Source organism: Euprymna scolopes, chromosome 27 (assembly GCF_053919585.1).
Source record: "Euprymna scolopes isolate OS-2025 chromosome 27, ASM5391958v1, whole genome shotgun sequence".
Lineage (NCBI taxonomy): Eukaryota > Metazoa > Mollusca > Cephalopoda > Sepiida > Sepiolidae > Euprymna > Euprymna scolopes.
The window spans coordinates 110,274,709-110,287,312 of NC_136508.1; the positions used below are offsets into that span (position 1 = coordinate 110,274,709).

At 29.5% G+C, this 12,604-nt stretch overlaps 1 protein-coding gene across 1 annotated transcript; it reads left to right on the forward strand.

Moving 5' to 3' along the window:
* Nucleotides 1–2,768: 2,768 nt before the first annotated feature.
* On the forward strand, nucleotides 2,769–11,858 carry LOC145249063 (uncharacterized). Its single transcript, XM_080110908.1, has 3 exons — nucleotides 2,769–3,365; nucleotides 6,957–7,176; nucleotides 9,105–11,858. The coding sequence occupies exon 3, from the start codon at nucleotides 9,599–9,601 to the stop codon at nucleotides 10,715–10,717; it is 1,119 nt and encodes a 372-aa protein (XP_079967034.1). The 5' UTR covers nucleotides 2,769–3,365; nucleotides 6,957–7,176; nucleotides 9,105–9,598; the 3' UTR covers nucleotides 10,718–11,858.
* The last annotated feature ends 746 nt before the right edge of the window (nucleotides 11,859–12,604 follow it).

Consider the following 12,604-nt stretch of genomic DNA (forward strand, 5'->3'; position numbering starts at 1 on the left):
AAGATTGTCTTTTTGTCAAAATTTGGCAAAGGGTCCATAGCTTTGGCATTCTTAACTATCTACAGAAATATTAACAGACAAGCCAAAAAATAATGTTTACACTGCAAAATAACACGCAGAAAAGTAAGGTACTGGCCTAGAGTGAATCTGACCAGAGGAGCATGAAGTATAGTGCGCAAATGAGACCACTGAATGGTTCAAAATAGCAATGGAAACACATGTTCCCGTGCGGAAATTTTATAGCAAGCCCCACTCTCCCCAATGGTTTACTTTAAATTGCGCAACTGCCATTGCTCAAAGGCAGCATGCATACCGCAGATTTAACCGACATAAGTCCAGTTCAAACAAACAGAAGTACATAGAAGCGAGAAATAACGTTAAGAAAGAAATAGCGACAGCCAAGAGAGAATTTACTGAAACCACTAAAAAACGCATCGAAGCACAAAAATTAGGAAATCGTGACTTCTGGAAAATCTACAACAGTGTAGTAAACAATGGGCAATCAACAATTCTCCCACTAACCAATAATCACGAGGTTGTTTGCTCAGCAACCGACAAAGCTAATATGCTTGCCAGCCGGTTTGCCTCGAACTCCACACTGGACCCTACCAACCACCCCTGCCTGACTTTCCTTTGCGGACAGACGCCACGCTAGACGACCTAAAAATCACCCCTGCTCAGGTACATGCTATCATAATAAATCTTGACACTTCCAAAGCATGCGGACCCGATCTCATCCCAGCTGTGCTATTAAAAAAGTGCTCAGCCGAAGTAGCTCCAGTTCTCTCCAAACTCTTCAACAAATGCCTTAATGAATCATGCTTTCCGGGCTGTTGGAAAACCGCTTCTGTGGTACCAATATTCAAGAATTCTGGCGAAAGAACTGACCCATCAAATTATCGCCCCATTAGCCTCCTCCCACTTTTCACCAAAATATTTGAGACCATAATTAACCATGCTCTAGTCCGGCACCTTACAGATGCTAAACTTCTGACTGACAAACAATATGGATTTAGACAAGCCCGTTCCACAGCTGACATTCTCACTGTAATCTCTGAACGTATATACCATTCATTGGACAAAGCGGGGGAGGGCAGAGCGGTAGCTCTAGATATATCTAAGGCTTTTGACAGGGTATGGCACAAGGGTCTCCTCAGGAAAATTAAATCATACGGTATCACTGGTAGAATACTTAGCATAATTGAATCCTTCTTAGACACGAGAAAAATCCAGGTTGTCCTCGACGGTCGAACATCTAAACAGTGTGATATAAATGCGGGAGTGCCTCAGGGGTCTATTCTTGGACCTCTATTGTTCCTGATATTTATTAATGACCTCTCCGACAAAACTGCCTCTGAGATGGGTATATATGCTGATGACACTACACTCTATAAAAGGCATAACAGGAAAACAAATGAACACATATCTAAAGAAATGGCAAAAACACTAGAGGATTACCTCCAATCTGTAGTGGAATGGGGACATAAATGGATGGTCATATTCAATGCTGCCAAAACCAAACTGGTTTCCTTCAATAACTACAAGAAACCTTCTCTGCCACCAATAGCAATGGCCAGTGACTCCCTGTCTGAGAGTACATCTTTCAAACTGCTTGGCCTAACGTTCATAGGAAACATGAGCTGGAACAATTATATTGAAAACATTGCCAGGCCCACTGCAAAAAAGGTAGACTCTCTCTACCGTGCTAGAAAACTACTGACACCTGAAAGTATCCTGTATCTCTATAAGGCCACCATTCGCCCATGTATGGAGTATTGTTGTCACATCTGGGCTGGTGCGTCTACTACTAGTCTCTCGCTCCTAGACAAGGTTAAAAAAAGAGTCGCCAATCTGATAGGCCCTGAACTGGCATCTAAGCTTCAGCCTCTGTCCCATCGACGAAATGTTGCATCTCTCTGCTTGTTCTACAAGTATTTTAATGGTGAGTGCTCTGACGAACTGCAGACACTTGTGCCCCCACGACGCAGACACCCTCGACAAACCTGACAGGCAGCTAAATCCCACCCCCACACAGTAGAGATCCCTAGATGCAAAAGATCTTTCTACTCCAGTAGTTTCTTCCCCAGAACCGCTAGACTCTGGAATTCCATTCCAGGATCCTGCTTCCCTAACTGTACTGACATGCAGAAGTTCAAGTGCAACGTAAACTGACATCTTGCTGCCCAAATCCCTACATAGTGCCCCCGTAGTTGCTGACCCTGATAGTAGCCCCCTACACCTGAGTGGCAATGTGCCTTGTTTGGGGTGAAAATGTAATAAAATTTTTTTTTTTTTTAATTCTACGAATATTGTTAGCACCAATCTCACAAAATCGAAACCTCAAAATAGTACATCAACACCACGAAACAAGAGCCAACACATTTCTAACAAAATTGCCGTACAAATCAGAGAGAATAAGAAAACAGGTTTGCTACGGAAATAATCTTTTAGAGTCGCTAAAAATACACCAAGAGCTTCTATTGCAAAAACAACAAAAAAGGAAGATAACTATATTTAATTTAACCATCTGAACATTCAATTGTTTAATGTGTAAAGTAGATATTTTTTCATCTTATTATAAATTTTCCTAATATGTGTGTGTGTGTGTGTGTATTTGACGCGATTTATCTCAGCCTACAGGCAATCCATCCAGGCAAGTAAGGTACCGAAATGAAGCTTATAACCCAGCGGATCTTTTAGTGATATTTATATTTATGTTTGGTGTATGGAAATGCCCCCCCCCCCAAAAAAAAAGAAATGCCAAAAAAAAAAAAATAATAATAACGATTTACTAAGCAACGTTTTATTTACTGGATATTTTTCTCGTATTCACCGGAAGTTATTATCTCCCTTAGTTCGATTTACTGTGTGTGTGTGTGTGTGTGTGTGTGTGTGTGTGTGTGTGTGTGTGTATGACGCGGTTTATTTATGGACAAGCACCGTTTCCTTTTACAATTATTATTTATGTAAAATAAGAAGAAAAAAAAAAGACTGAATTCAAGTACAATTAAAAAGTAGCTAGATACAATTTTTACAGGCTAAATTGCTTTTAAATAAGCCAAATTCGCAAAATCTGGCCATAAAGAGCCAAACTGGATTCCAATTAAAATCAATTCAAATAATAAGAATTTTATCACTTTCTTTTGTTTGGTATTCTATAAAATATTAAGATATTGTGACAAATAAAAATAATAATTTTACCCGTAAAACATCACATCCTTCTAAAAAATTTATCATTTCAATTTTTGCCATTTTTTTTTTTTCTGCGAACTATCTCTCTCGTCGCCATTTGGAATCGTGGAATGCGTCGATAACATCGTCATATCAATGATCGAACGAACAATATATAAGTTTCTTTCTTCATAGTAAGTATTTTATTATTATATGTTGTTTCTTTAAAATATATTCGATTAATCGTTAAATTACATTTTCATTGATTTTATTTTAATTGATTTCATCAAAGTTATTTTCTTAAAGATTAATTTATGTTATTGAAGTTTAGTTTATTTTTTAAACTTGTAATGTGCTTATTTATCATTTTTAAATTAAAAAAAAAATTTACAATTAATTAAATCATTATGTATTTTTACAATTGACAATACTAAACGCTGCAGCTGCACTCTTGCAATAGACGTCGTTTTGCAGAGGGAGATAACTCTATTACTAAGTTCATTTGTCTTTCCGAGAATTTGGGGACCTATTAAACAAAAAATGTAAAATGTGTCGATATTGTAATTTCTATGAAACGAAATATTTGAATAATAATAATAATAATAATAATAATAATGATGATGATGATGAAGAATTGTAAGAAAACAATTTCTTTCAACTACTTTATTTGATATGGACAAAAATAAACGAATAACGATAGGGGGACCCAGTTTTGAAAGCCGATTTATCATAATTTCTTTGTAGGTTTTCGAATACTGTTTGATTGTATTTGAAAGATTAAGGACTAAACTTAATTTCTCAAAGAAATAAATATTTGTACACGTGAAAAAAAAGAAGTTATGAAAAATGTTTTCACGGCGAGCTAACCAATTCAGCTGAATTTTGAAGTTAAATAAATTCATTGTAAAAATCCTTTTAGAGATAAATATTCGTTTTCTGGGTTTATTTCAAAGATAATTAGTAAATAAAATCCTAAGATAATGAATAAATAAAAAAACACCTTGTTTGCGCAAAAAAATAGCTGAATTAAACCCAAAAGCGAATGTTTTTATCGTTTACAAAACAGCAACAAACCATACTTGTGGAAATACGAAATATACAGCGGCCCAAAACCTGAGACAGTCAAAAAGCTGTCTGAGAATGACGTTATGTAATTAAAAGGAAGGGAAGGGTTCTGGGTTTCTCCCCCCCCCCGACGAACATCCGTACATTTCTATTGTAAATGTTTGTATAAATTTTACCATTTTTTAATTTAATTATTTTTCTATGTTCCTCTTTTTAAATTGATTTTATTCTAAATTATTGGCCAATATAAAATAAAACTTATGTTACCCCGAAAGTTGTTGCACATTCTTGCGAACAAGGAAATTATTGAAAATATTGCATATAAAAATATGCGAAACCTGTAATTAAAAAAAAAAGTAGAAATATTTTTGCTATTATAATTTTTTGTGAAAATATTAAATAAACAATGCTTAATTCAATGGCAATATCGGTAGTTCGAGAAATTCATTTTTTTTTTTTTAGTTATATCGAATTCATTAATACGGACTTTAGGGGCTTTTTTCGTAATGTGCCTTTAAAATTATTTTATTTTTACCGTTAAAAATTACAGTGCTTTATTTTTTATTTATAAAAAAGCAAACATAGATTCTTGCATTTTTTATTTACTCCTGAAAATCATAACTTTAGTAAAGGTATTTTTGTTTAAACAAAGTAATACGTTTTCACTAAGATTTAAATAAAATAATTAGTTAATTATATTCTGCAGTCAGTATTTAATAAATACTAAAAGATTTAAAATTGACTAATTTCCTGATTTTTAGTGAATTTTTAAATAAAGGGAGAGGTCAAAATGTTTATACATTTGAGCGTTGGCATTCATTTTGCCCGTACATATTATTTAATGTAAAGAAATTATTATTAAAAAAAAAATAATAAAATGTGACGATATTGTAATTTGGTGTTTATTAAGAAGAGTCGACTTGTAAAAGCAAAAAATAACTGTATTACTAATTGTAATATCGAAAATAGTAATATATAACAAAGATTTGGGCAGAACAACTACAGTAAAAAAAGTATATTGCTATTATCTAAAACAGTACACCAGCCATTAAAGTTTTGAAAATGGAGAAACTTATTTATTAATATTTTTTTGATAAAAAAATTTGTTAAATAATATTTTTTCTTGCAATTATTTGGACGTTTTGTTTAATAAAAATTTACAATATCGTAACATGTTTCATGTTTTGTTTAATAGTGTCCCAAACTTTTGGATGAAAAAAATGAACGCATCACTTACTAATAGAGTTATCTCCCGATTGCAAGAATGCTCTAAAAGTTATTTATTGCAACGTTGTACATACGTTTACACAGGGTACCAATGCGTTGTATCATTATGTATTTTTACAGTTGACAATACTAAACGTTGCACTCTTGCAATCGACGTCGTTTTGCTGAGGGAGATAATTCTATATTACTACGTTCATTTGTTTATACGAGAATTTGGGAACCTATTAAACAAAAAATGAAAAATGTGACGATATTGTAATTTCTATCAAACGAAATATTCGAATAATAATAATGATAATGATAATGATAATGATAATAATGAAGAATTATAAGAAAAAACTTTTTTTTTCAACCACTTTATTTAATGTACCTATTTACTATGCCTCCCCACGGGACAGAGTTAGACACCAGGGTCGTTTTTTAACGTGGAGAAAAGGTACAAAAATTAAAATTATATAGGTCGTGAAGGATTTCTCCTCCACCGGAAGAGAACAAGAAATAGAAGTGCAGCATCTGGAGAACAGATACTACACTTTGATCTTGTCCCGAACCACTTTATTTAATGTAATGAAGATTTATAACATTAGTAAAAATAAATATAAAATGTGACGCTATTGTAATTTGGTGTTTGTTAAGATAGAATCGAAAGATCAATTTGTAAATATCGTTTCAAGCAAAAAATAACTACATTACTTAATTGTAATGTCAAAAAATAGTAATATATAAAAAAATTACAAAGATTTGGGCAGAACAACTACTATTGTTTTGTCAGTAAAATAAATGTCTATTGCTATTGTCTAAAACAATACACCAGTCATTAAAGTGTTGAAAATGGAGAAACTTATTATTTATTTATATTTTTTTGATAAAAAAATGTATGTTAAATAATATTTTTTCTTGCAATTATTTGAACGTTTTGTTTAATAAAAATTTACAATATCGTAACATGTATCATGTTTTGTTTAATAGTGTCCCAAACTTTTGAACGAAAAAATGAACGCATCACTTAGTAATATAGAGTTATCTCCCGATTGCAAGAGTGCTCTAAAATTATTTATTGTAACGTTGTACACACGTTTACACACGGTATCAACACGTTGTATGAGAATAATTCTTTTTGATTTTTGACAAAAAATAAAATAATAATTTACACTTAATAAAATCATTATGTATTTTTTATTAGATTATACATTTTCAAGAATTTATATAATCCATACTTTGACTATTATTGTGCATGTATTAATTGCAGATATTTCCAAACATTTTTTGGTTTTATATATATATATATATATATATATATATATATATATATATATATATATATATATATATATATATAATATATATATATATATATATATATATATATATATATATATATAGTTGTGTGTGCTCATCGTTGCTTAACTTTGGTGATCGGACGGATGTAATTATGCCATATTAGTTGTCCATATTAATGCATTTGTTAATTTACACACAATAATTATTTTCAGGGAATTTTTGGAGTGATTGTTACTGGCAATAAACGTTTAGTGATTGCTATCACTTTCAACCTTCATTGCAAGAGAATTAAACAGTAAATAATAATAGTTAATTATTGTGTTTTTAATAATAATTAATAATCACTTCAACCACTCATGGCCAAAATACAGCACCATGCCTGCATATCTACGGACGAACTTTAAAACAAATTTCCTAATGAAACTCAATAAGGTAATTTATGAATTTTCTTTTTTCTATTTTTAGTTTTCTCCTAATTTTCTATTTTAATTATCAACATTAAATTTAAAACTTATGTTTTAAATAATTTTAGGACTATCAACCTTACTTACAACAAGAATGCTATTTTTTGTGTCTTAATCTTCTCCCCCTTCTTTTGGGCTGGTGAGGAGATTATATTCTAAAATAAAGTCTTTGTTAATTATTTTCAAAATATATATATATATATATATATATATATATATATATATATATATATATATATATAAAGTAATGTGATTGATAATTTAAAATTTAAAAATCAAATTATAATTAAATTAAAAATCCGTTTCATAAGAAGGAACAACAACAAAATCAATTATCTGTACGATCGTTTTGGAAAACAATGTTTTTTATTGTGGTAGACATCAAGTTACGTACAATAATTACATATAGTTTCTTAATAAGCAAGGTCTCCTCGTCAGAAAATTTTGAAGGGTTTTTATTAAATTTAAAAGACACCATAAATAAACCTAGCATTAAAAGTAAGGCAGATGAATCTGAAAAAATTGAAATAAAAGGTCTGGATTTAAAATTTATAAGAAAATTAATATGGGTAAGAGATAGAAATAAATAGAGAAAAATATAGATTTGAATTTACATTATAAGTTTGCTTTAAAAATATATAGAGATATTTACCTTTTAATTTTTCGCTTTTTGTAATCAGGAACTATGGCTAAAATACTCATTTAGATGTTTGCTATAGCTTTTTATCTTATTGAATGATGAATTTTAAAAGGGGGGGACGCCCGTGCAATAAATTATTTCCGTTAACGTATTTTTGATTTAAAGATGCTACGGTTTATATTTAGAATGTAGCTTGTGCTATTACATGTTGTAAGGGGAGATAATTGTCATGTTTTCTTTACTTTATTTATTTGAAGGGTGTAAGGGAGATAATTAGTCTAACTTAATTTATTAAAAAAAAATTGTAATCTATTTTTACTAATAAGTAATTTTTAATGATTTAAGGTGGTTTATATTTATTAAATTAAAACCAACGTTTATGACTGCATGTAAATATAAGCTCCTGTCTTGAATTTAATAGTGTGGTTGTATTTTTTATATCTTCATATTTTAAAATTTTTAGGGTCTCTTTTTCATTTAATTATATATATAATATGCAAACGTATAATGTAAATTCAAATCTATATTTTTCTCTATTTATTTCTATCTCTAACCCATATTAATTTTCTTAAAAATTTTAAATCCAGACCGTTTATTTCAATTTTTTTCAGATACATCTGCCTTACTTTTAATTCTAGGTTTATTTATGGTGTCTTTTAAATTTAATAAAAACCCTTCAAAATTTGCTGACGAGGAGACCTTGCTTATTAAAAAAAACTATACGTAATTATTGTACATAACTTGATGTCTACCACAATAAAAAGCATTGTTTTCCGAAACCATCGTACAGATAATTGATTTTGTTGTTGTTCCTTCTTATGAAACGGATTTTTAATTTAATCATAATTTGATTTTTAAATTTTAAATTATCAATCACATTACTTAATATTGAATTAGCTCTAGGATATTTACCTATCGAGCTTATTATATATCTAAATTACAACGAGCACTTTCTCTTTCCTGTATTTTAATTAAACTAGTAATTTCACTGTTACATTGAAATACACTCAGCTCTTTAGACTATTGTTCTAATCTCCTTTAAATTATATATATATATATATATATATATATATATATATATATATATATATATATATTAATAAAAACATTAAGTTAAAAAGGAAAAGGTTTGTGTAAAACTTTTTTATATTAAAATAAAATTGTTTCACGTATTCGTTGATTTAACTTCTGCAGACATTTTATTTTTGTTAAAAATTACTCTGAAATAAAATCATTTATACATGATTTTTTTTCAGATTACAAGTGCAGAAATCAGATTGTCCACCGATTTTGATGAATACGACGAAACATCACTGTAGATGCTGTGATTTATGCATAAATATTTTGTGGCTAGAATTGCATAAACTCCAGCTACAACTCTCCTAGGTGTAACTGGAAACAAAGGCAAAGTAAGAAGAGAGCACATACACGATCTGCTATTCCTAAATGGTTACTCATCTGCTAATGCACAGGTTCATTGTTGCTTAACTTCGATGATTTAACAGTGTGTGTATGTATAAATGATATATACAATATAGTTGCTTAACTTCGATGATCTAACAGTGTGTATGTATATGATATATACAATACAGAATATATTGTACAAATAAACATTAAATAGTTTGGATTCTTTCGAGATGTGTATTCTATTCAGGGAGAAGGCACAAATTTTTCCAAGAAAATACTCATCAAGAATCGATGTTTAATAAAATTGTTTCAATCGTTTTTTTAAAAGCAAATTTAAGAAAGCATGTTTGCATATACTACTGAAACGCCTCATTCATGTGAAATTTGTTGTTCAGTATTTTCCCAGAAATCCCTTTTAAAAAATCATATGTTAGAACACTCTGGTGAAAAACCTTATTCATGTCAAGTATGTGGTACAGTATTTTCCCATAAAAGTTCTTTAAAAACCCATATGTTAACACACACTGGTGAAAAACCCCATTCATGTCAAGTGTGTGGTTCAGCATTTTCAAGGAAATCCCATCTAAAAACACATATGTTCACACACACTCGTGAAAAGCCTTATTCATGTCAAGTGTGTGGAACAGCATTTTCCCACGAACTTTCTTTGAAAAAACATATGTTCACACACACTGGTGAAAAGCCTCATTCATGTGAAGTTTGTGGTTCAACATTTTCCATGAAATTCTATTTAAAAGCTCATATGTTAAATCACACTGGTGAAAAACCTTATTCATGTCAATCGTGTGGTACAGCATTTTCCCATAAAACTTCTTTAAAGTCACATATGTTAACACATACTGGTGAGAAACCTTATCCATGTGAAGTTTGTGGTTCAACATTTTCCCACAAATCTTATTTAAAAACTCATATGTTAACACACACTGGTGAAAAACCTCATTCATGTCAAGTCTGTGGTCGAGCATTTTCCCATAAAATGAATTTAAAAACACATATGTTTACACACACTGGCGAAAAACCTCATTCATGTGAAGTTTGTGGTACAGCATTTTCCCATAAACTTTCTTTAAAAACTCATATGGTCGAACACACTGGTGAAAAGCCTCATTCATGTGTAGTTTGTGGTTCAGCATTTTCCCAGAAATCCCACCTAAAAACTCATATGGTCAAACACACTGGCGAAAAGGCTTATTCATGTGAAGTGTGTGGTAAAGCATTTTCCTACAAAATTTCCTTAAAAGCACATATGTTCACACACACTGGCGAAAAACCCCATTCATGTGATATTTGTGGTTCAGCATTTTCTCTGAAATCCAATTTAAAAACTCATATGTTAATACACACTGGTGAAAAACCTCATTCCTGCAAACTGTGTGCTTCAACATTTTCAAGGAAATCCCATTTACAAACACATATGTTCACACACTCCGGTGACAAATAGTTCATCTAAAAAGATCCTAAATCTGAACTAAGTTCTAAAAACAAAATTACCGCTATAATTAGTTTGCAATACCTGTCATCACGTAAGTTAAGGTATTATAGACCAAATAGTACATAAATAGGCTAGATACAAAGACCAGGAACTATTCCTACATTATTGCTTACCTTTGATGATCTTCATAAAGCATTTGGTATCGGTTGTGATAAATGCAACTGAACTAATATAAAGCAATTATACCCAGAAAAAATTGAAACTCTAACGAAATACAGATTGCAGCAATAAATATGCCAACATCTACTCTAAAAAAAGCCAGCAGATATAAATCCAAATCGTAATGAAATCAATGATCTTTTTTTAAAAAAAAAAAATTTTTGTATTTGTTTTACTTAAGTAAAATACATACGAAAAATTTCTTAAGTAAAATACATACGAAAAATTTCTTAAGTAAAATAAATACAAAAACAAGGAGAGCAACCTGAATGCCTACTAGACACTATCCTCTACTGTTTAAGGTTTCTTTCTACATAATTTGTCAAAACAAACTTGCAACATTTCCTTTTAAGTAAATCATGACTCAATATTTAAAATTACATGATATCCACAGAAATAAATAAGAAATCCTTGCTCTGGATAACGCACACTGGCCTTTTTGAAGAATAGTGTAGTGTACATTCAGCAAGTGATGTTACCTCAAGTAACAGTACAAAGCTGGATACTCCACCAGCTTAGATGAATTCTTGTCTTGGAGTCTGGTAAGACAAATAGATCACAAGAAAGATATATTATAACATAATTAAAAGGTCAATCGTTGAGAGGAAAGTTGTTCTTAACAACTTTAGATGTTGTATAGGGATTGAGTTATATTTTAGATGACGGGTACATATATACGATGGTGATGAGGGAGAGAAGATATACATACTGCAGTTCTGTTGATTCTTATAGCATATATTAGTGAGGATCATTATATATATATATTAGTTATGATTATTATATATATTAGTGAGGATCATTATATATATATTATATATATTAGTGAGGATCATTATATATATATTAGTTATGATTATTATATATATTATATATATTAGTGAGGATCATTATATATATATATTATATATTAGTGAGGATCATTATATATATATATTAGTTATGATTATTATATATATTATATATATTAGTGAGGATCATTATATATATATATTAGTTATGATTATTATATATAGGATCATTATATATATATATATATTATATATATATTAGTGAGGATCATTATATATATATATTATATATATATTAGTGAGGATCATTATATATATATATTATATATATATATTAGTGAGGATCATTATATATATATATTATATATATATTAGTGAGGATCATTATATATATATATATATTATATATATATTAGTGAGGATCATTATATATATATATTATATATATTAGTGAGGATCATTATATATATATATATTATATATATATTAGTGATGATCATTATATATATATATTATATATATTAGTGAGGATCATTATATATATATATATATATATATATATATATATATATATTGAGTTATATTTAAGATGACGGGTACATATATACGATGATGATGAGGGAGAGAAGATATACATACTGCAGTTCTGTTGATTCTTATAGCATATATTAGTGAGGATCATTATATATATATTATATATATTAGTGAGGATCATTATATATATATTAGTTATGATCATTATATATATTATATATATTAGTGAGGATCATTATATATATATATATTATATATATTAGTGAGAATCATTATATATTATATATATTAGTGAGGATCATTATATATATTATATATATTAGTGAGTATCATTATATATATATTATATATATTA